The 24,934-nt window shown below is 45.7% G+C and overlaps 1 protein-coding gene and 1 pseudogene across 2 annotated transcripts; both read right to left on the bottom strand.

The window, feature by feature from the left end:
- Positions 1-11,624: 11,624 nt before the first annotated feature.
- On the bottom strand, positions 11,625-24,883 carry CMTM2 (CKLF like MARVEL transmembrane domain containing 2). Of its 2 annotated transcripts, XM_047792172.1 has the most exons (4): positions 24,386-24,875; positions 24,067-24,225; positions 12,782-12,883; positions 11,625-12,045 (listed from the first exon to the last, which is right to left on the bottom strand). In XM_047792172.1, the coding sequence occupies exons 1-4, from the start codon at positions 24,644-24,646 to the stop codon at positions 11,788-11,790; spliced, it is 780 nt and encodes a 259-aa protein (XP_047648128.1). In that variant the 5' UTR covers positions 24,647-24,875; the 3' UTR covers positions 11,625-11,787. The 2 variants fall into 2 exon arrangements, with proteins under 2 accessions (XP_047648128.1, XP_047648129.1); XM_047792173.1 differs by lacking the exon at positions 24,067-24,225 and having other exon boundaries at positions 24,386-24,883.
- On the bottom strand, positions 16,729-18,542 carry LOC125133719 (regulator of nonsense transcripts 2-like; annotated as a pseudogene).
- Positions 24,884-24,934: the final 51 nt, after the last annotated feature.

The following is a 24,934-nucleotide window of genomic DNA, read 5'->3' as shown; positions in this document are numbered from 1 at the left end:
CTGAATAAGATCCTGGTGCTACATCTGGCTGGTTCAGAATGCAATCATAAAGGCTGTGTGGAAGAAAGGACTGGGCTAAGGGCCAGGAGAGAAGATGGATCAGACAAGGGGTGGGGTCAGACTGTGGAGGACCAGGCCTTGGGGTTTGGATTTTACTCCTAATTCCCTGAGGGGAGACCAGGTGAAGATTAAAACAAAGGATGTCCTGGTTCTGATCTGTGTTAATTAAAGCACAGCTCAATATAAATAACTCAAAAATAAGAAGAACAAGCCAATTTAAAGAACGGGCCAAAGATTTGAACAAGCAATTCAGCAAAGGTATGTGACCATCCACGAAGCATGTGAAAAGTTGCTCCATATCATTGGACTCTAAGAATGTAAATTAAAGCCACAATGAGTTCATACTATACAGCCATCAAAATGACTTAGTAAAAAAGGATGCTGCTATTTAAGTGCTGCTGAGGATGTGGCACAACTGGAACTTTCATGCACTGCCAATAAGGGTGGAAATTGTTATCACCACTTTGGAAGACAGTTTGGCTGTTTCTCAGAAAGTTAAACAGAGACCTACCATATGACCGAGCCATTTTGCCCCTCGCTATTTACCCGAGAAATGGAAATACATGTCTCTACAAAGGCTTGTAGGTGGATGTTTATAACAGCCCTATTTTTAATAGTTCACACTGGAAACCACCTGTGGTCCATCAGCAGCTCAACAGGTAAAGGAGTAAACTAACTGGGGTAGCCCTGCAGTGGAGTACTTCAGCAATCAGAAGGAGTAAATCATTGACAAAGGCAACAAGGTGGATGCGTTTTCCCGATATGCTGAAGAGAGTCAGACTCGAAGCTGTACATGCTGTGTGAGTCCATTTGATGAAATTCTAGTACAAGTGAAACTAAGCTCTAGTGACAGAAATCAGATCGGTGGTTACCTGGGGCAGGAGGACAGTTTCGAAAAAGGTTCTTTATTTTGACTAGGGTGGTGGTTATACAGGGACATATATTTGTCAAAACACATTAGACCGTACACTTAAAATGGGTGCATGCTACTTCATGTAATTGATATCTCTTTTTACGGAAAGGGTTCTGAAAAAAAAGCAAGTATAGGGACTGACTAGAGCGGCTGCCAGGACCCAGGGAGAGGGCAAGCAGAGCCAGGTGAAGTGACTGGATACCCGTGACCACTGTGCATCCCACAGCCTGTCGTCATAGCCTGTCCCAGCCCAGAACCTGTCACACAGGATGGCACCAAGAAATGTCTGCTGTGGAATGACAGGGGGTGGCTCTTTTCCTTTCATGTATAGTTAAATACTATCGTGCTTACTTTTGTTGATTAAGCAATCCTGTCTTTGGCCATTAAGACCTCTTTCAGGAGTTCCCGTCGAGGCGCAGTGGTTAACGAATCCAACTAGGTACCATGAGGTTACAGGTTTGGCCCCTGCCCTTGCTCAGTGGGTTAAGGATCCGGTGTTGCCGTGAACTGTGGTGTAGGTTGCAGACGCGGCTCGGATCCCGTGCTGCTGTGGCTCTGGCATAGGCGGGGGGCTACAGCTCCGATTAGACCCCTAGCCTGGGAACCTCCATATGCTGCAGAAGCGGCCCAAAGAAATAGCAAAAAGACAAGACAAAAATAAAAAAAAAATTAAAAAAAGACCTCTTTCAGATGGGCGCCTGTGTCCCCAACATGCCCCATCGTTTTCATTTTTCCACTTCCTTATTTGCTGACACAATAAGATCCTTCAGGCTTGTTTCATATTATCCCCATCCCAGTCTGAGGACCAGCTGTTCTTCCAAGAAGCTCCAGGGCTTTTTACTGGAGAACAGTATTTAACAACCAAAATCTCTCGGGGCGGTTTTCATTTGCATTTCTCTAGTTATGAGTGGATCAAACTTTTTTGTTTTTGTTTTTGGCGTGTAAGGGCCATGGGCATTTCCATTTCTGAGAACTGACTTTTCACATCCTCTGCAAAATTTTCTATTAATTGTTGGCTTTAAAAAAATGGATACCTACGAAGGCACATATTCAGGAAGTTAATCCTGAAATGTGAATTATGAATTTTTTTGGTTTGTCATTTGTCTTTTACTTTGCTTTTTCTCCACACAGATATTTTCTTTTAGAAGCCGCTGCTTTTCTCCTTGAATCTGTGAATGTAATGAATGGCAGTGGCAGGTCCCTGATGCTCACCATCCTCAGAATTGTGGGATGTATCTTTGGCATATGGCAGTTCCCAGACCAGGGACTGAACCCCTGTCACAGTAGCGACCCAAGCTCTGCTGTGACAACGCTGGATGTGCCACAAGAGAACTCCGGATGTGCTTTTCTTTGTTATGGTGTTTGTTTGTTTGTTTGTTTGTTTTAAATACATCCTGTGAGTTTATTTTTCTGCTTCATGCAACCAAAAATCTCCTAAAAAAGTATCCCCCTACACACTGTATTTGCATAGGCCAGATCCTTAAAAAAAAAATCAAAGTTGTATTTCTCTCCATGTTTTTTTTCTAATTTTTATTACAGTTGATTTACAGTGTTCTGTCACTTTCTACTCTACAGCAAAGTGACCCACTTATACATATATGCATTCTTTTTCTCATATTCTATCATGTTCTATCACAAGTGATTGGAAATAGTTCGCTGTGCTATATACAGCAGGACCTCATTGGTTATACGTTCTAAATGTAGTATTTATATCTACTAACCCCCAAACTCCCACCACTCCATCCTACTCCTTCCCCCTCCCCCTTGGCAACTAACTACATGTCTGCTCTCCACGTCTAGGAGTCTCTTTCTATTCTGTAGATAGGTGGTTCATTTGTGCCATATTTTAGATTCCACATATAAGTGATACCATGTGGTATTTGTCTTTCTCTTTCTGACTTACCTCACTTACGAAGAGAATCTCTCGTTGCTTCCATGTTGCTGCAAATGGCATTATTTTGTTCTTTTTTATGGCTGAGTAGTGTTCCATTGTGTATATGTATCACATCTTCTTAATCTAATCATCTGTGGATGGAATTTAGGGTGTTTTCATGTCTTGGCTACTGCAAATAATACTGCAGCAAAGGACTGCATGTATCTTTTTTTGTGTGTTTTGCTTTGTCTTTTTAGGGCTGTACTTGCAGCACATGGAAGTTCCCAGGCTAGGGGTTGAATTGGAGCTGCAGCTGCCGGCCTACACTACAGCCACGGCAACGCCGGATCCTTAACCCACTGAGCAAGGCCAGAGATCGAACCTGCAACCTCATGGTTCTTAGATTTCTTTCTGTTGCACCATGATGGGAACTCCTCATTTTACAAATTTTAATATGTTTTCATTTGGGTTCACATCAAAATATGTTCTAATTTCTCTTGAGACTTTATTTTTGACCTACACATTAATTGCCAGAGTGTTGTTTAATTTCTAAACATTTGGAGATTTGCCAATTGTCTTTACGTAATTAATTTCCAATTTAATTTTGTTATGGTAAGAGAATATGATTTCAGTTCTTTTAAATTTATTGAGGTTTGTCTTATGACTCAAGGTATCATCCATTTTGGTAAATTCTCTTCAAGAAAGTGTATTTGGGTTTTTGGTTTTTGTTTTTAGGGCTGCACCAGTTGCATCTGGAAGTTTCTGGGCCAGTGGTAAATCAGAGCTGCAGCTTCTGGCCTCTGCCACAGCCACAGCCACAGCAACACCAGATTCTCAACCTATACCACAGCTTATGACAACGCCAGATCCTTAACTCTCTGAGCAAGGCCAGGGATCAAGCCGGCATCCTCATGGATACTAGTCAGGTTCTTAACCTGTTGAAGTGCAATGGGAACTTCAGAAAGTGTATTTGTTACCATATGATATCACTTATAACTGGAATCTAATATCCAGCACAAATGAACATCTCCTCAGAAAAGAAAATCATGGACTTGGAGAAGAGATTTGTGGCTGCCTGATGGGAGGGGGAGGGAGTGGGAGGGATCGGGAGCTTGGGCTTATCAGACACAACTTAGAATAGATTTACAAGGAGATCCTGCTGAATAGCATTGAGAACTTTGTCTAGATACTCATGTTGCAACAGAAGAAAGGGTGGGGGGAAAAATGTAATTGTAATGTATACATGTAAGGATAACCTGACCCCCTTGCTGTACAGTGGGAAAAAAATAATAATAAATAATTAAAAAAAAAAAAGAAAGTGTATTTGTTAAGTATTCTATAAATGTTGATTAGATGCAGTTGATTGGTGGTGGTGTTTAGTTCTATATCCTTGATGATTTTCTTCTTTTGTTTTTTTTTTTTTTACTTTTTAGGGCCATACCCAAGGTATATGGAGGTTCCCAGGCTAGGGGTTGAATCAGAGCTATGGCTGCCAGCCTATGCTGGAGCCATAGCAATGCCAGATTTTAGCCGCATGTGTGAACTACACCACAGCTCACAGCTCACAGCAACGCCAGGTCCTTAACTGACTGAGCGAGGCCAGGGATTGAACCCGAAACCTCATGGTTCCTAGTCGGATTTGTTTCTGCTGCGCTGCAACTGGAATGCCTATATCCTTGATGATTTTCTGTGTGTACCTGTTCTATTTACTATTGAGAGAGAAGTGTTGACTTCAACAGCAATCGTGAATTTGCCTATTTTTCTTTTCAGTTCAGTCAATTTTTGCTTTGCACATTTTGAGGCTCTGTTGGTAGGAACATTTCCTTGTTATATCCTCGTAGGGCAAATTGACCCTTTTATCATTATGTAGTGTCCCTTTTATTCCTTGTGATTTTCTCTGGTTTATATTTTGTCTGATATTAACATTCTAGTTTTCTTCTGATTGGTGAGTGCATGGAATATTTTCCCCATCATTATTTATATTTATGGCTGCACCAATGGCATACAGAACTTCCTGGGCCAGGAATCGAACCCAAGCCACAGCAGTGACAACACTGAATCCTTAACCACTAGACCACCAGGGAACTCCTCTATCATTTTATTTTCAATCTAACTATAGCATTATATCCAAGGTGGGCTTCCTGCAGTTGGCATATAGTTGGGTCTTAAAAAAAAAAAATCCGGAGTTTCCATCGTGGCGCAGTGGTTAACAAATCCGACTAGTAACCATGATGTTGCAGGTTCGATCCCTGGCCTCGATCAGTGGGTTAAGGATCCGGCGTTGCCATGAGCTGTGGTGTAGGTTGCAGACGTGGCTCGGATCCCATGTTGCTGTGGCTGTGGCGTAGGCTGGCAGCTACAGCTCTGATTAGACCCCTAGCCTGGGAACCTCCACATGCCGAGGGTGCAGCCCTAGAAAAGGCAAAAAGACAAAAAAAAAAGACAAAAAAATCCATCTGGGAGTTCCCATTGTGGCTCAGCAGGTTAAGGATCTGACTAGTATCCATGAGGGGTTTGATCCCTAGCCTTGCTCAGTGGGTTTAGGAACTGGCATTGCCACAAGTTGCTGCAAGCTACAGTGGGTCGCAGATGCAGCTCAGATCGCCCTTTGTTGTGGCCGTGGCTGATTTGACCACTAGCCTAGGAACTTCCATATGCCACAGGTGTGGCCCTAAAAAGAAAAAAAAAAGTCCATCTGGCAATTTATTTTGTATTTAGACTATTGATATTTAATGCAATTATTTATATAATTGGAATTAGATCTACATTTTTTTGTTGTTGTTTGTTCCTTCTGTTTTTTGTTCCCATTTCTCATCTCTGCTTCATTTGGGATTATTTGAATGTTTTTTAGTATTCTACTGTCACTTTCCTATTGAGATTTTTAATTTTCTCTTTGTACAGTTTTTTAGTATTTTCTTTTTTTTCATATTTTCTATAGGGATTACAATATGTAGGCTTAACTTTTCACAGTCCACATAGAATTAATATTTTACCACTTCAGATGCAATGTGGACACCTGGACACCATATGTGTCCTTTTATCCTTTCCTCCTTAATGCTATACTTGTAAATATTACATTTACATACATTGGAAATCACATCAGATACTGTTCCGATTTTTGTTTCAAACATCAAACATATTTTGAAGAACTCAAGGAGAGGGATATTCTGTTTACTCAGGTATTTACTGTTTCTGGTGCTCGTCCTTCATTCCTGACATTCCGTATTTTCCTCTGGTATCATTTCCCTTCTATCTGAAGAACTTCCATTGGCAGTTCTCTGAGTAGATCTGCTGGCAAGGCTTTATAGTTTTCCTCTTTTTCAGAATGTCCTTATTTTGCCTTTCTTGATGAAAGGTAATTTGACTAGATATAGAATTCTGGATTGACAGTTAATTTCTTTCAGAATTTGAAAAATGTGCCACCTCCTTCTGGGTTCCTTGGTCTCTGACTTCTGGCTACTTTAAAGATATTTTTTCTTTTTCTTTCTTTTTCAAAAACTTGATTGTGACGTACCTGGGCATGGATTTTTAAAAGTTATTCCGTTTGGAATTTTTTTTTTTTAAAGCAATTGTTTGTTAGTGGTAACAGTCTTGGAGTTATTACCTTTGGCAGGGGCCAGTGTCTTTTATTTGCCTTCCCCCTTAATTGCTAGTCCCTCTGAACTTTGAACCTACTGCTTCATTGTTTTCTAATATCCAGGGTAGCCTTTGATGTTTTGATTTTGATCTTTTTTTTTTTTCTTTTAAGGGCCGCACTCGCAGCATGTGGTGGCTCCCAGGCTAGGCGTTTAATCGGAGCTGCAACTGTTGCTGCGGGTCTATGCCAGAACCACAGCAACGCTGGATCCGAGCCGTGTCTGCGACCTACACCACAGCTCACGGCAACGAAGGATCCTTAACTCACTGATCGAGGCCAGGGATCCAATCCGCAACCTCATGGTTCCTAGTTGGATTCGTTTCCACTGCTCCACGACGGGAACTCTTGGTTTTGTTCTTTTGTCAGTAACATCTTTACTCTGTTTCTCTCTGAAAACTTGTAGGATTTTCTTTGTCTTTAGAGTTCTGTGATTCACCAAGAAATAGGGACGTCAGGATTCTCTTCCAGTAAGCCTGCTCACCACTAGGTGGCTCCTTTTTATCAGAAGACTAGCTTTTCTGTAACTGAATGTTTGCCGTTTGTTTCTTTGGTTGTTTTCTTCCCTCCTTCTTTCTGCTCTCACCTGCTGGGATCCCTTTGAAATGGTTGCTGAACTTCTTGATTTTCTCCTCCCTGTCTCTCTTAAGTTCTTCTAAAATAATCTCCTTGCCTTGTTTTGCTTTCCTTTCTGGGAAATGTCCTGGACTTTATTTTCCAGGTCCCTCATTTTCCATTGTATTCAAGGCTTCTGTTAAATTGTAAAATCTTCCTCCTGTTTCTCCCACCCCTAAGGAACTATTGTTAGCTCACTGCCCTTTTTCACCGCCTCTCTTGTTTTAAGGACACAGCATCCATGTTTATTGTGAATGTACTAGTTCGGATTTTTCAGGATCTGCATTTCAACTAGATCTGTAGGTGACAGACCCACTCGAGGGCAGTTCCTAGCAGATGCTCACCTGGTGTCGTTTTGCCCTGAAGATCTTCCCGCAGTCTGTGGTGACCACATCCCTGATGTGCATGTGGGGATCCCCCACTCAGCACCAGGAGGGGCTGCCTGAGGCCATGCTCAGCCCCACTCCATGCCTTCTCTCCAGGGGTGTGGAGAAAGCGCCTGCTTCCAAGAGCCAGCCGCCCTCAGGGGTTGAGAGGAGCGGCCACAAAAAGGCATTTAGCACCGTCCGCCCTTTCCCAGTGGATCCTGAGCAGTCATATTAAGCTTATGCCTTAAGATAAAGTTCATCTATGATGAAACACACAGATCTTTTTTTTTTTTTTTCCTTTGTCTTTTTAGGGCTGCACCCATGGTATATGGAGATTGCCAGGCTAGGGGTCCAATCCGAGCTGTAGCCACTGGCCTACACCACTGCTGGTGGCAACGCTAGATCCTTAACCCACTGAGCGAGGCCAAGGATCAAACCCGCAACCTCATTGTTCCTAGTCGGATTCGTTAACCACTGAGCCATTACAGGAACTCTGAAACACACATATCTTAAGTATAAAGTTGGATGTTCTGACAAATACATACACCTGTGTAACCAGTTCCCCCGGTGAAGACATAAAACTTTCTCATACTCCCCAAAGTTTCTTCCTGCCTCTTTGTAATCAATCCCCTTTCTCTACCTCCTGAGGTAACTACTGTTTCCATTCACTGTATTTTCCCTGTTGTTTTTTTTTTTTTCTTGATGTGTAGTTGATTTCTAATATATTAGTTTCAAGTGTATGAGGTAGTGACTTTTTATATTGTAGATTATACTCCACTTAAAGTTATAATATACTTGGCCATATTCCCTGCGCCGTAAAATGTATCCTGCTGGCTTCTTTACTTTAGACACTGTACCTCTGTGTACCTCTTAATCCCCTGCCTCTGTCTTGCCCCTCGCCACTTCCCACACCCCATGAGGAACCACTAGTTTGTTTTCTATATCTGTGAGTCTGTTTCTGTTTTGCTATATTCATTCGTTTCCTTTTTGAGATTCCACAGATAAAGGATACCATGCAATATGTCTTTCTCCATCTCACTTATTAAGCACAATAGCCTCCAGGTCCGTCCATGTTGTTGCAAATGGCAAAATTTTCATTCTTTTTTATGCCTGAGTAATATTGCATTGTGTGTGTGGTGTGTGTGTGTGCGTGTGTGTAAAACATCTTCTTTATTCATTTATCTGTTGATGGACACTTGGGTTGCTTCGACATCTTGGCTATTGTAAATAATGCTGCTATGAACACTGGGGTGCACGTATCTTTTGGAATTAGTGGGGTTTTTTTTGTTATCTTTAGCTGTATACCCAGGAGCGGAATTGCTGGATCGTGTGGTAGTTCTATTTTTCATATATCGAGGAACCTCCCTACTATTTTCCACACTGGTTGCACCAGTTTACTTTCCCTTCAGCAGTCTACTGGGTTTCCCTTCTCTTCACATCCTTGCCAACATTTGTTATTTGTGTTCTTTTTGATGAGAGCCATTCTGACAGGTGTGGGGCGATATCTCACTGTGGTGTTGATTTGCATTTCCCTGACTATTAGTGATATTGAGCATCTTTTCATGTGGCTACCTGTTGTATGTCATCTTTGGAAAAATGTCTATTCAGGACATTTTCAGGGTTGTGATCTTATTCTTTCATTTGAAACAGATTCCTCTGTCTCTATAAAAATTAGGTGACATAATTACCTATCCTGGTCTTGAAGGGGTGTCTTTGTGTGGGAGCATCCCTGGGCAGACTCTGTGTGTCCAGTGGCTTTGGTGGGAGAGCTGGATTTGGAATGAGCATGGGTCACGTCTTCCCCCAGGGTGTGCTGGCAGCTATCACCCTGGTGGGCAGTGGGGCTGGAGATGGAGGGGCTAGAGCCAGAGCCTGGGGTGAGTCAGGACTTCTCTGCTTGGTGGCTGACACCACCCTACCAGGGGCAGGGGTGGGACTGCCCCAAGGTGCGGGAGCAGCAGCCCCGAAGGTCAGGTTCCCCCTGAGTGCGTGCTCTCACCCTTCCCAGTACTGACGCCTTGGCCCTAAAAGGGAGGAGTGTTGAAGCAAGAGGGGCCAGAGGGGGCACTTGGCGTGGGTCAGGGGCAGTTGTGGGAAACTGGCTGGGGCCTTGGGCGCGTTCACTCTGCTTCTTCTGCCTTGTTCCTGGCAGTAAGCAAGCACGTGGGCACCCTTCACGAGTGGAGTCTCGGTTTCTCACAGCCTTCCTGTTAGGCTCGGTAGTTTTCAGACCAGCTAAGGGGATGACTGGTGTCAGACCCCAGGGCTGGGGCACCCCATGTGTTGTTTGAAGCACTCACTCCCCAGGGAGGATCTCTAAGCCCACGCAATCCTCCCCGCTTCTGCGTCCCCTCCAAGGGCCCCAGGGCCCCACCCGATTGCTTCTCCTCCCTTCCCATCCCAACTCCGTGTGGACCTTGCTTGTGTAAGGGACTTGCTGCTGTCTCCAGCTTGTTTGCAGTGAGAATGGCTCCACACGTAGACGTATGTTTGATGTGCTCATGGGGGCGGAGTGAACTCAGCCTCCTCCTCTGCCGTCTTCATTTCCTTCCAGGCACATGTGCTTTAGTTTTCAAGTGCTGAAAAATCAGGCTCTTTCCATATTGACCTTGGAAATCTTTTCGCTTGCTCTGGATTTCTGGATAATGTTGCCTGGAGAGCAAGAACCACCTCCAAGACATGGTCACTGTTTTGTGCCAATGCCTCTTGCTTTCTCTGCCCTCCTTATGCAGAGGTACTGCGTGATTTGTCTGTTTTTCCTTGTTCTTAAACTGCGTAGACATGGAATCATGTGGTGTGTCCTTTTGTGTCTGGCTTCTCTCAATATGACATGAGGTTCATCATTATGCATCTTTTTTAACATCGTATGAGTCTTTTATTTTTATCGTTATTCACCATTGTGTCTCATCAGTTGCATTTACTGCTGAGTAGTATTCCATTTTGTGGATGTAGCAGTTTATCTTCTTTTAAACATCTGGGCTGTTTGTAGCTTTTGGCTATGACGAACCTTCCAGAACACCATTTCTCTTGGCCTGAACACCTAGGAGAGGAATTCCGGATCATATGACAGGAGAGCGTGCATTTTTGAGTTTTTCCCTACAGTGTAGCTCCCTCGAGTGTTCCCACTGTTGGTAGGGTTGCCTCACCCTGCCCGGCCTGCGGGGGTGGTGTGGGTGCCTCAGAGGGACTGGTGGGCCTTCAGGTGCAGGCACTGTGGCTGAGGCCAGCAGCGGGGCACAGCCTCCCAACTTCCAGCTCCGCCTGTTTTACCGCCAGATGCTGCCCCAGCTACCTATCTTCTGCTCCTGAGCCACAGGCAGCAGCCTCCTCCCGGCCTCGCTCCCTCGCAGCAGCAGCAACTTCTTTCCCGTGAAGTGGACCTTGTCCCTTCAAGGGATCTCCATGGCACTTAGGACAAAGACCCAAGTCATTACATGGCTCAGAAGGCCCAGAAGACCCTGCCAGCCTCTCTCCCCCCAAAACCACACACACACACACGCATGCACACACGCACGCAAGCACACATGCACACTTCCTCCCAGCCCCTCATGCATCAGTCTGGGACTTCGCTTGCCTCTCATGATGACCACCCTCCCCGCCAGGAAGGCTGGGCTGTCCAGTGAGGGTGGGGCCCTGACCAAGGCCTACATGTGGACACTGTGGCTCTAGGGCCCGGCCTAGGGCAGAGGCTCAGGCCATCCCTGGGGGGAGACCCTACAGGTCCTAGGGGGCTGGCTGGCCATCTCTGGGGGAACCGTCCCCTCAGCTCCTCCTGTGCCCAGCCTGACCCAGCTCTTGAGGCCCTGAGTCCTGAGAAGACAATCCCTCCCCTTCCGCGTACACTTCGAATGGGGACCGACGCTAAACTGAGTAAGAGTAAGGAAGGCCAGCAGCCTTTCTTATGGTGACACCTGGAGGCTTTCCAAAAAATTCGAAATGGAAATGTCAGCGTGAACCAAATGCACCCTTTCGTTTCTCAGTCTCTCGGTTTCCTCCAGCCCCTTTGGCTGGTCAGTGTCGACGGCCCCTGCCACCCACGCTTCAGGTCCCCAAACCCTCTGTGCCCTGCTAGCCCCTCCAGAGGCCCAGCTCCAGCCTCGCTCTCTGCACCAAAACTTGTGGCTGCTCTTGTTGAAGGAACAAAATAACGCTGACATCAACTTTACGCTTTCACGTCCATTTAAGGAGTAATTTCCTTCCAAGCAAAGGTGGCGGTTGAAATGGAAAAGAACGCATTCTAGAGAGAGGAGACAAGGTAGACGGGCGGAGATACGTTTTGCCGTAAAACCCCCTGCCCCTGCAGCCCACAGGCGAGGCCGCCGCCTCACTTCTTGCCTCCTTTGGCGGGTGCGGGCGCCGGCGCTGCCTTCCCCTTCTCCTTCTCCTTCTCCTTCTCCTTCTCCTTCTCCTTCCCCTTCTCCTTTTCTGCTGCAGGTGCTTTTTCATCTTCCTTTGGCTTTTCACCCTCTTTTCCCTTTTCCGGAGGAACCAGCACATTCCTTTTGACCTTCTTGCCTTTGAAGTGTTTTCTTTGAATACAGATATCAATTAAAGCAAAAATTGCGGCAACACCCATGAGGACCTGGAAAACAAAACCAATCCTGTTCCTGGTGCTTTTCATTCCAAAGCTGTCATCTGGCCTTCCGGCTTCTGATTCATCGCTAGGTGCCGGGTCACCCCTCCCCTTGTCCCCTCAAAGCCCCAGATCCGAGAGACCCGCCCCTCCCCCAGCCTCACTGCAGGACCCGCCGCCACCCATCACCTCACTGCATTTTCTTTCTCTCTTTAGAGCTGGTCTGGGTGCCTGGGTGGGGGGACCCTTGGCTTCTGAGGCCCACTGGCAGCGTTGAGGAGGAAGCCAGTAGCTGGGCTGGCTCCCTCGACATCATCTTCATTTAAATGGCATCTCCACTGGCAACATGTACCAACTTTATTGTTTCTTTGCTTTTTAGGGCTGCACCACAGTATATGGAGGTTCCCAGGCTAGGGGTGGAATTGGAGCTACAGCTGCCAGCCTATGCCAGAGCCACGGCAATGCCAGATCCGAGCTGCGTCTTCGACCAACACCACAGCTCACGGCAACACCGGATGCTCAACCCACTGACTGAGGCCAGGGATTGAACCTGTGTCCTAATTAATACTAGGCAGATTTGTCTCCCCTGAGCCACAACAGGAACTCCCCAACTTTACTTTTTAAACCTTGCTTGAATCCCAAGATTTTGTGAAAAAGAAAGAGGCCCTTTTCCTCAGAGGAAAATAACCATGCTCCAAAAGGGGTGATTTTTGAGCAAATAAACAGCCTAACACAAAAGACTCACCACAGCAATAGCATAGTGCACTGGCATGGTTTTTCGACTGGTCACAGCAAAGACCACAGCCCCCACGAGGAAACCACAGGCGAACAAGTCATTGAGAAGGTCCTGAAAGCACGGGAGAGAGAAGTCAGCCTTGAACTGAGCCAAGTCTCCGTCAGCACTTGGCCTGGCCCAGCTTCCTTCAAAGGGCATAGCTTTCAAACTTCTGCCTGCTATTAAAAATACCTGTAGGAACGCAAGTGTTTCCTGGGCTAGGTGGACATACCTGTGGTCCACCAGTTGGACTCTGAGTTGAGACACAAAGCCCAGGATGCTTAACTGAATTTGTGGCTGCCTTGGCTACCATCTCGTCTGTGGTCACATATTTGGTGGCTAGCTGTTTTGTTTTCCTTCCCCTTCCAATGCTCACTCAAATTATGCACAACTATCCAACTCATTGATGTCTCTCTTGGGTACCACCTCCCAGCATTTTTCTAGTCTTAGGGCTAACTCCTCTTTCTGATTTGGCTGGTCACCGCCTTCCCCCACCTTACTTCTTAGATACTAGCCACCAGCACCCCCCACCCCCGGTAAGGCCACACCACTCCCTCCATCATCGATCCTCCTTCCTATCCCGTGTCCTGCCATTGCTCCATATTTGTTTCTCTTACCCTGTACTGACAAGGGCCAGATGTTCCCAGACTGGGCAAAAGGGCTGCCTTCCACGCTGCTTTTTCCTCAAGTACCACCCACTGTCGCTCCCTGGCACCACCAATCATAACTCAGAGTTGGCCAAACCATGGCCACAGCAAGCGTGCTTCCTCTCCCATCACTCCTGGGGATAATGCTGGCCTGGAGCTTGTGCATCTTCTCAGTCCTGCAGGCAAGAGTTGACCCTGCAGAGCTGGACAATGCCCACCTTTCCCATGGATTTCTCTGATGTGATTTTCTGCGGGATGGCCTTCGCTGGCCACTGTGTCTTAGGCCTTCTCTTTTCCTTTTCAGTGTTTTGAATTTTAATACATTTCAAACTAACAGAAAAAGAACCAGAACATCCCATCCCCACTCCCACCACCATCAGCCATGAGCTCCTGAAATTGAACAGATGCTAATGTCTTGCAATATTTGCTTGCCTCAGGTCTCTCAACCCGCAGCCCCCACCCTGGCAAAAAGAACCCCCAAAACAAAAAACCTTGGTGGAGTGAGAGATGTCTCTCCATTTCGTTCCATTTCCTGTCTCCTGCGTGTGTTCCACGTCAATAGGTAGTTTCCAAGGGTGTACTAGTACTTTCCTCCAAATTATATGTTCATTAACAATGAGTACTATTTTGTATTTCAAAATTTTATTTTATTTTTTTTAAGGGCCATACCCTTGGCATATGGAGGTCCAGTCGGAGCTATAGCTGCTGGCCTCCACCACAGCCACAGCCATGCCAGATCCTTAACCCACTGAGCGAGGCCAGGGATTGAACCCAAGTCCTCATGGATCCTACTTGGGTTTGTTACCATGATAAGAACTCCTGCTTTAAAATTTTTGTTTATAGTGTCTTCTATGGTAGAGTTTTAATTTTAATGGTTCACATGGTTTCTTTTTCTCTCACAGTCCCCAAAACATTTATTAAACAATATTCCATTTGGCTTTGTTACGCCACCTCTGTCATATGCCAAGTTGCCATATGTATACAGGTCTATTTCTTGGTTCTCTTTTTTATTCCTCAATTAGTCTACTCTGGCTGCCATAACAAAATGCTAGACCGGGTAGTTTAAACAACAGACGTTTATTTATTTTCCCCCGGTTCTAGAGGCCAGAAGTCCATGATCAAGGTGCCAGCGAATTCACTTTCTGGTGAGGACTCTCTTCCTGGTTTGCAGATGGCTGCCTTCTCACCATTGGCCCCCCCCCCCCACCGTGGCCTTTTCACGAGGGGCAAGGTGGGCGTGGGGAGGGGGCGGGGAGAGGGAGGAGGTAGAGGAAGAGGGAGAGACGGAGCTCTTCATTGTCTTGTCTTGTAGGGACACTAATCCTGGCAGATCAGGGCCCCATCCTTATAATCTCATTTAATCTTAATTACTACTCTGGAGGCCCCATCTGCAAGTACAGCCACACAGGGGGTGGGATTTCAGTATATGAATTTGAGGGGGGGTACAAAAACATTCAGTCCATTACGATTCCATTGGTCTTTTTGTCAATCCTTAAGCTAGTACCAAAGCTGTATAGTAATTATGATATCCCGCTGGATGAGCCCATCCTTGTAATTCCTTTTATTCTTTCATAAGAATTTTAGAATCACCTTGCAAAGTTTCACAAACAACCTCTGTTAGGTTGAAATTTCATTTAATGTATAGATTACTTGGGAACCAATTTGCCAAATTTATGATAGTAACTCTTCACATCTGTGAATGTGGTATATTTCTCCTCTTGCTTAGATTTTTTATTTTTTTCTTTTTCTCCCTGCCCCCTTTTAGGGCTGTACCTGCAGCAAATGGAAGTTCCCAGGCTAGGGGTTGAATCAGAGCTGCAGCTGCCAGCCTATGCTACAACTTGCAGCAACGCCAAATCCCTAGCCCACTGAGCAAAGCCAGGGATCGAACCCCATCCCCACAGACACTAGGTGGGTTCTTAACCTTCTGAGCCACAACAGGAACTCTCTAGATTTTTCTTTTATGTCCACTAACAAAATGTCATGATCCTACTATGGTTCCTGTTTGTCAATTCTTTTTGTAATTAAGTGCATTTTTGTCTTTTATATTTTTGAGGCTATATAGTTAGGTGCATACAAGTTCAGAATTGCTATATGTAGAGATCTTCTTTACAGATACTAATTTTTTAAAACATAAAGTTTATTGGAGTTCCCATTGTGGCTCAGCAGTTAGTGAACTAACTAGCATCCATGAGGACACGGGTTCAATCCCTGGCCTTGCTCAGTGGGTTAAGGATCCAGTGTTGCTGTGAGCTGTGGTGTAGAACGCAGGTGCAGCTCAGATCTTGTCATTTTTTGGCTGTGGTGTAAGCGGCAGCTGTAGCTTTGATTTGACCCCTAGCCTGGGTGGCCTGATTTGACCCCTATACTGCAGGTGTGGCCCTAGAAAAACACAAAGACCAAAAAAAAAAAACCCCCCACAAAAAACAAAAACCCATAAAGTTTGTTTAATCTGGTAGTAAAGCTATGCTGGTTTTCCTACTTTCTTTCTTTTTGTCTTTTTAGGGACACACCCACAGCATATGGATGTTTCTAGGCCACAGTCACAGAAACACCAGATCCCAGCCACCTCTGTGACCTACACCACAGCTCACAGCAATGCTGGATCCTTAACCCACTAAGCGAGGCCAGGGGTCAAACCTGTATCCTCATGGATACTAACAGGGTTTGTTTCCACTGAGCCACACTGGCCACTCCTATTTTTATTTATTCTTCTTGATCTCTCTTTGAGAATTCATGTCTTTCATTAAATCTAATATCGATATGGTTACCTGAGTTCTTTTTTGGTTACGATTTGCATGGAGTATCTTTTTCCACTTTTGCTTTCAACTTATTTGTGTCTTTTGACTCTAAAGTGACTCCTGCGATCCTCATGTAGGAGGTTCATGATTTTTAATCCATTCTGATCATCCTCATCTTTTAATTGGAGAGTTCAATCCATGTACCTTTAAAATAATTACTGATAAGGACCTATTTCAGTCTTTTTTTTTTTTTAATGACAACACTTTTTTGCAGCATCGGCAAAGGTCAGATTTCTGAAGCTGGTGAAGATGGGGCAGCATTTCCATGTGGCATGTTACCACTTTACAAGCTTTGTTTCTTATTTAGTTCTGCATGCAGAAACTGAAGCATGGTAAAAGAAAAAAATGCAAAATATCGAGGAAAAAAAAAGATGTTGTAGCATACAGATATACTCTTCAACTAAATTTACTGTGCCTGGTGGAAAGCAGAGGAAAGATAACTATGCTAAGGAAGTAACAGACTGCCAGGAACAGACTAAGACCCTTTATTTCTATTTAGTGGTGGTTGGGGGGCGAGGGGGAACAAAACAAAAAACAAAAACAAAAGCAAGATAGAAGCTCTGCTGTTTCCAGACTTTGTTTAGAGACAGAGGCTGTAATCCCATGAAGGTCAACAAAATCTCCTGCCCCCCCCTTCCTGCTGTCCTTCATCCATCTTCTGTGACAGCTGCCTGGCACGCTGTTTGTTTTCGATGATATTACAATGGGCTCAACTACCCCTATTTTTAGGCTGGTGTCAGACTCCCTTCAGCCCCCTGCATTCGTGCTTGTGTACTAATCGTCTTCACATTTCCTCTGACCCTAACAGGCAATGCTATATTACTGACTGATGGATAAAACTAATTTTTCTCCCTCATCCCATGTTCCTCTTGAAACAAATTCCCAAACAAAAACCTTCCTGATGGATTATCTGGTCTTTAGATATCTTTCATCATTTTGTTGTCCTGCATGTCAGTTTTTACTAGAAGATTTTACTGCTTGGCCTAGACTTTTCTACTGTAGGCCTGGAGCCCCCAAATGTATCTTCCAACACAGGATGTTCAATTCAGAGACACTGTAACTCAAATCACGTTTAAACTCAAGTTCATATCCCCCATACCATTACCATTACAACTGTTTCTTCTCCAGCTCAATCATCTCCCTGACTCTCTTTTTGCTGTAACTCCTCAGGAGTCAGAGTCAACCATCTCCAATCTTGACTGCCATTCTCAAGAGAAGATTAGCTCTCATGTCATTTCCATTACAAAAGAACTCCAGCACCTCATTGGTTTGTTCTTGCTCGGGTGTTGGCAGAGGCTGCTGTTTCTGCCTCGTGGCCCCAGCCTGTCCCAGGTTTAGATTTGCAACTCTCCAGACCGACATGCTGAGATGTGTCCACTGCTCTCATTCAGTTGTTGGAGGACTCTCCTATCCGCAACATCAGGTACAGGACCTAATGAAATGACACGTGTTGCTGGATCAATGTCTCCTCCCACCAGTCTTAACGATTAGATCCGCAATAGGTGCTCCCTTTGGATGTTGGTAATGAGGCCACCGCTCCCTGGTGTCTGCTGGGGCTGGGCTCTGTGCAGGAGCCTGCAGAATCTCCTGATAATCTTCCTGTTTTTGTCGTTTATGAATTTTTTCATTCTCATCCTCTCTTCTTGCTCTGCCTGTTGCTGGTTCCAATGATTTGCAGCAAGCTGGGAAGACATGGGAACATTAAGGATCTGAGATCACTGTTGATTGCCCTTCCTGGTTAACATGACGGACAGCATCCTGTCTGCAGCCTCCCCTGCTCCTTCCCCATCACCGAGTGGGGGCCCTTTCCTCAGCTGCCTTTTCAGATGCAAGGGAATGGCCACATCAAGTTGGTGACCTTTAGCAGATTAGCCACTTGGTGGCTGCAAGATTTTCTAGCATCATTTTATCCAGAGCTTGAATGAAGTCCCCATCTTCTAGACAAGGTACATGTGTAGGGCCACCTCCTTGAAGCATTACCCCAGTATTTTCTTCGTCAGTTTCACTCTCCTTATGGGACTCGGTGAGGCAATGTGTATTCTCTTCCTCTTCTTCATCATCATTATCAGAGCCCTCCTCTTCCTCACTTTCGACCTCCTCTCACTTCACTTTCATTTCCAGACTGTTCCTCTGTTTCATCTTCTTCTTCTTCAACCTCTTCAAGATTTTCTCCTCCTGTCATAGAATCTTTTGAGTCTTCGTCATTTACTAGACCCTAGTTTTATGAAGATTCTCCTTCCGGAGTTCCCGTTGTGGTGCAGGAACGTTCCTACTAGGAACGATGAGGTTGAGGGTTCGATCCCTGGCCTCCCTCAGTGAGTTGAGGATCTGGCGTTGTCGTGAGCTGTGGTGTAGGCCGGTGGCAACAGCTCAGATTAGACTGGGAACCTCCATATACCGAGGGTGTGGCCCTAAAAGGACAAAAGACCAAAAAAAAAAAAAAATTCTCCTTCCAAGTCGTGTACCTACCTGATGGATTCTTCCAGAGAATTACAGAGTTTGACCTTTGGTCTTAGCAGTTCTAGTGTGCTATTTATTCTCAATATGTCGTATCTTTTTTCCCTCAGGGCCTCCATTACTGCCTTCTTTTGTGTTTAATTTTCTTGGAATATGCCAATTTTATTCCCTTCTCATTTTTTTTAATCTCCATATATTTCAGTTAATTCCTTAGTAGTTACCTTGGAGTTACAGTTGAGTATCTTAAATTTATTAACAATGTAGTTTGAATTGACAGCTTCAATAGTACACGAAAATTCATTATTATTGTCACAAATTGTATCTTTATACATTGTGGCCCATTAAAATAGATTTATAATGATTGTTTTATGCATTTGTCTTTCAAATCATATCAGAAAAGAAAGAGGAGTGACAAACAAAACATACAAGAATACTGGCTTTTCATTTTGTTTAGGGCTGCACCTGCGGCACATGGAAGTTCCCAGGCTGGGGTAGAATCGGAGCTGCAGCTGCTGGCCTGCACCACAGACACAGCCACAGCCACAGCCACAGCAATGCAGGATCTGAGCCACATCTGTGACCTATACCACGGCTCATGGCAATGCCAGATCCTTAACCCACTGATAGATGCCAGAGATGGAACCGCATTCTCATGGATACTAGTCGGGTTTGTAACCCGCTGAGCCATAACAGGAGTTCCAGAATACTGGCTTTTGTAGTTATCTTTACTGGTGTTCTTTATTTCTTTTATAGCTTCAAGTTACTGTCTAGTCCTTGCATTTTAGCCTGAAGGACTCCCTTGAGCATTTCTTGTAGGGCAGATATACTAGCAACAAATTCTATCAACTTTTATTTATATGGGATTTTTTTTTTTTTTTTTTTTTGCCTTTCAGGGCTGCACCCGTGGCATGTTGAAGTTCCCAGGCATGGGGTCAAATTGGAGCTGTAGCCACTGGCCTATGCCACAGCCACAGTAATGCTCATCTTCGACCTACACTACAGCTCATGGCAACGCCGGGATCCTTAACCCACTGAGCAAGGCCAGGGATCAAACCTGTGTCCTCATGGATACTAGTCAGGTTTGTTAACCGCTGAGCAATGACAGCAACTCCCTGTATGTGAATATCTTAATTTCTCCCTCTCTCTCTCCTTTTTTTTTTTTTTTTTGCCATGCCTGCAGCATGCAGAAGTTCCCAGCCTAGGGATCAAATCCACACCACAGCAGTGGCCCAAGCTGCTGCAGTGACAATGCTGGATCCTTAACCCACTACACCAAAAGAGAACTCCCAATTTCTCCTTCATTTTCTTTTTTTAAGGCCACACCTGTGGCATATGGAAGTTTCCAGGCAAGGGGTCAAATCAGAGCTGCAGTTGCTAGCCTACACCACAGCTGTGGCAATGCTGGATCCGAGGCACATCTGTCACCTACACTGCACCTTGTAGCAACGCGAGATCCTTAACCCACTGAGCAAGGCCCACAGAGATCAAACCCACATCCTCACAGATGCTATGTCAGGTTCTTAACCCAATGAGCCACGATGGGAACTCCTCTTCATTTTCAAACGGTTAATTTTTTTTTTTTTTGGTCTCTTTGTCTTTTTAGGTCTGCCCCCACGGCACATGGAGGTTCCCAGGCTAGGCGTCCAATTGGAGCTGTAGCCGCCAGCCTACACCACAGCCACAGCAACGCTGGATCCAAGCTGTGTCTGCAGCTCATGGCAACACCGGATTCTCAACCCACTGAGCGAGGCCAGGGATCAAACCCACAACCTCATGGTTCCATTGTGCCATGATGGGAACTCCTCAAATGGTAATTTTTGAAGGATAATTTCAAAGTTGAACGATATTGTATTTATTTCTTGGGTTTGCCATAACAAAGCCCCACTGCCTGGGTGGCTTGGAACACTATAAAGTCATTGTCTTTCAGTTCCGGAGGACAGAGTATGTTGGCAAGGCCCTGCTTCCTCTAAAGTTGCTACGTAATGATCTGTTTCAGGCTTCTCTTCTAGATTCTTGGAGTGGTGTCATTCCTTGGCTTGTCTTGTCTTCCTGTCTTCTTCCTGTGTCTCTTCTTGTTGTCTTCCTCTGGATATATCTGTGTTTGTGTCCAAATTTCTCCTTTTTATAAAAATACTAGTCATGTTGGATTAGGGCCCACTCTGATAACTTCATTTTAACTTTATCTGCAAAGGCCTTACTTCCAAACAAGGTCATATTCAGTTACTAGGAGTTAGGGCATCAGCATATTCGGGAGGTACATAATTCAACTCATAACAGACAGCAAATTTAAAGGATAGAATTCTTGGTGGACAGTTTATTTTTTCCTCCTTTAAGGACTGTAAGTGCCTCGTTCTGCTCCCTCAGGCCTCGATGGTTTCTGATGAGAAATTGGGTGTTCATCTTAGTAAGGTCCCTTGTACAAGATGAGTTGCTTCTCCCTTACAACTTCCTTTTTTTTTTTTTTTAATTAAAGGCATTTATTTTATTTTTGTCTTTTAGAGCTACACCCACGGCATATGGAGGTTCCCAGGCTAGGGGTCGAGACGGAGCTACAGCTGCTGGCCTAAGCCACAGCCACAGCAACTCAGGATCTGAGCTGTGTCTGTGACCTACACCACAGCTCACGGCAACGTGGGATCCTTAACCCACTGAGCGAGGCCAGGGGTCGAACCTGCTTCCTCTTGGATGCTAGTCGGGTTCATTAACTGCTGAGCCATGACGGGAACTCCCTCTCTTAAAACTTTCAAGACTTTCTCTTTTCTTGTCTTTCTCTTTGGACACTTTATAATGTGTCTTAGCGAGGATCACTTTTGAGTTTGTCCTGTGTGATGCTTTATGGATATGTAGGCTCCTATCCTTTGTACCAAATTTGGAAAGTTTTTGGCTCTTATTTCTTTGAATATTCTTTCTTCCCCTTTCTCTCTCTCTCTCTTTTCCTTTTGGGACTCTGCTTATGTTGGTATGCTTGATAGTGTCTTATAGGTCTCAGGCTCTGTTCATTTTTTCTTCATTCTTTTTTCTTTTTGTTTCTCAGACTGAATATTCTTTCTTTTTTTAACTCTAGAAATGCTACTTCTTTATTACTCAAAATACTGAGATTTTTGTCAACATTTAGGATTCTTGTGTGTATGAGAGATTCATAACATACTCCTCCTTCTCCCTGAATGAATATGCATATAAATACTGGGTTAATCATCTGTGATTAGCATCTTGACAAATACAGATGATGGATGAGAATGGTGTTATATCCAAAGTATAATGTAATTGTTCTCAAGTTCTTGGATAGTCTCCATTTTTCTCATTTTTTTCCTCTGCATTAGACTGAATATTCCTTTTTTTTTTTTTTTTTTGGTCTTTTTAGGGCCACACCTGCGGCATATGGAGATTCCCAGGCTAGGGGTTGAATTAGAGCTGCAGCTGCTGGCCTACACCACAGCACAGAAACCTAGGATCTGAGATACATCTGTGACCTAGATCACAGCCCACAATGCTGGATCCTTAATCTACTGAGCGAGGCCAGGCATCAAACCAGCATCTTCACTATGTCAGGTTCTTAATCCGCTAAGCCACAACAGGAACTCCATGGGGATTTTAAAATCAGGTGTTTTGTCATTTTAACCTCTGAGTTCATTTTTGATAAGCTCTTCCACTCCCCCGTACCTCCCTGTGAGAATCTCTTAATGTTTTATGATTTTTGCATTTGTTTCTGTCAAGAATCCCATGGATTTCTTCAGAATACCATCAAATTGGGGTTTTTATGCCAATTTCCAGGCATTAGGTTTCCAGGCTGTATGAAGGTTTCTAGGCTGAAGGCTGAAAAACTTAAACCAGATCTATACAAAATATAGACTCAAGGTGCCGAGTTCTTAAGGTGGTCTTTTGTGTTTGCACCATTCAAAACTCAGGCAGCGATGAACATGCTTTCTGTTCCTCTGTGTCCGGGGAAGGTGTCTTCTCCGTCTGTCTTTCCCCTATTGTTGGGTCTCTGCAGGGTGCTGCCCTTGTGCAGGTTTCTCTGTTCTAAATCCCTGCTTTGTTTGGGACTAAGACCCCGTTTCCTAACTGGATTGGGCATGAGAATCCAGTCCAGGTGCCTGGCTAATACCTTGTGGGCCATTCCTGCCCACACTGAAGGAGCTGATTTGACTCCTGCTCCTGTTTTCCATTTCTGGCATCTGTGTGTTTCCCCATCTTTGTTGCCAGCTCAGCCATTCAGTTAAGGCAACTGTTTTCATTCCCTGTAGTAGTTTTAGGTCAGTACAGCAGGAGGACTTTCCGGTTGCATCGACGTTTCATCTTGCTGGAACTAAACGGCACTTCTCAAGCACCACGGCTGGGAACTCTCTGCCTGTCCCTTTGCTGTGTCCTCTGCTCATCCCTTTGGCTAGAGTTTTACATGACCCTCTTCTCCTTTCTCTCGACACTGGGAGTCCTCATCTACCTCACTTAGATCTACGGATCCCTCGACCCTCATAACTTTTAACAAGGAGGCAGGACAGGTATAGTTTGGGACTCAGACTCTACTGATGACGCTGGGCTTGACTCCTTTTTCTGCCACTCGCTACCTGAGTTACCTGGGGGCAAGTGACCTGGCCTTTCTGAACCCCTTTTAGGTATAAGGCGAGTGGAACAGTGAGCATAGGGCTCTGGATGCATGCTGTGAATGTGCAAATGCACAAGGCACTGGAGGTTACTTGGGAGCTAGGTAGGTAAACTCTGTGATGACGCAGGTAATGGGCAGGGATTCACATCCATGAGCGCTCAGGCACTGCATCAAGCACTTCACTGTTACTCCTCAGGAACAATCTCACACAAGCTTATTACTGTCCTCTTGTTACAGAGGAGAAAACAGAGTCTAGGAGTAGTGAAGTCACTTGCCCAGCTCAGTCTCATCCCCGTGGATGATGCTTTGGACTGAACATCCTTCTGGGCTTAGCATCCCTTATAGGCATAGTCACTGGAGATCTGAGACTGCTTAAGTGATTTTTTTTAAAAATCTATTTTATATTACTGATTTTTTTTCTTTGAATTCCGGGGATGGGGTACCTTTTCAGTGATCTTTCCAGTCAGGTGTAAGCTGGCACAAGGGTTGAAGGGAACTGCTGGTTGCGACACTTCCCCTGCTCCTAAAGAGAGAAAGCCTCAGGAAAGCAAAGACCTCCTTGTTTGACTACCAAGGAGGAAAGAGGCCCTCCACCCACAAGATGGGCTTTTTGGAAGCCTTTTCTACCTAACTTCAGTGGCCCCTGCTCTGGCCTTACTCCAAAGTGCTGAGCCCAGGCCCCGGGCACAAATACCCCATGCAATAATGCACACCAGGCTCAGGCACTCCCCACCATCCCTCACTTACAAAAATGGGCCACAGGATGAAGGGCAGGTATCTGTGGATGGCGAAGCTGTAGATAATGATGAAGAAGACAAAGATGGATATCTCCATGGTGATGATGAGGGTCAGGATGGGGTGTATAGAGATCCCGGTGAACATTATCAGCGAACCTATTAGGCAACCCTGCCAGAAGAAGCGTGCTTGAGCCAAGGCAAAGGGTTCCGACTCTCTGGGAGCCCCCGGGGAGGCTTCGTTCTCTCTCTTCCTCCGACACGACCCCGCCCCCCGCCCCCTCCCCGCCCCCTCCCCGCCCCCAGCCCTGGGGGACACCAGCTCAACTCACCAAGCTCAGGATCTTGACCTCGGCGTGCCCCATAACCCAGAACTCTCGATTGCTGTCCTTGAGTTCCCACCTGTAGCGGCGACACCCCTTTCTCGTTCCCACTTCATCCTTGGGCTGCTCCGACTTTTTCTTCTCTTCAGGCTTTGGGGCCTCTGTGGCTGCTCCAGCGGGGGCGGCGGCGGGGGCGGCGGCGGGGGCGGCGGCAGGGGCGGCGGCGGCGGCGGCGGGCCCGGCGGGGCCCTTTTTGCCCTTGTCTGCCATCTCGCACGGGCGTTCTCAGCGTCTCACGGCCTCCCCACTTTCACCTGCTGTCCCCGGCCGGGCCTGGCCTCTGAGCGATCCTGATGCCCACCGACCTGCTTGGAGGCCGTGCTCAGCCAACGGCCAGGACCAGCGAATGCTAACGCCTGGCGCCCTCGCTGCGCGCGCCCATCTCCCCACGCGAGTGTCCCCTGGGCGCAGGGCTGGGCCGCCGGAGCGCGGGTGGCAGGGCCGCCCACCCTCCGCGGGGGAGCCTCCACCCCCACCCCAGCTTCCGCTGTGGTCCCG

Source organism: Phacochoerus africanus, chromosome 8 (assembly GCF_016906955.1).
Source record: "Phacochoerus africanus isolate WHEZ1 chromosome 8, ROS_Pafr_v1, whole genome shotgun sequence".
Taxonomy (NCBI): domain Eukaryota; kingdom Metazoa; phylum Chordata; class Mammalia; order Artiodactyla; family Suidae; genus Phacochoerus; species Phacochoerus africanus.
Note: the sequence above shows the minus strand (reverse complement) of the source record. Positions and strands in the feature narration are given on the sequence as shown.

Excerpts from the sequence above, each read along its gene's own strand:
- CMTM2 (XM_047792172.1), bottom strand. The coding sequence starts at position 24,646 with ATGGCAGACAAGGGCAAAAAGGGCCCCGCCGGGCCCGCCGCCGCCGCC. Across the intron at positions 24,226-24,385 it reads AGGTCAAGATCCTGAGCTTG|GGTTGCCTAATAGGTTCGCT; the intron begins GTGAGTTGAGCT and ends TTCTTCTGGCAG. Across the intron at positions 12,884-24,066 it reads TCATCCTGTGGCCCATTTTT|GACCTTCTCAATGACTTGTT; the intron begins GTAAGTGAGGGA and ends CCGTGCTTTCAG.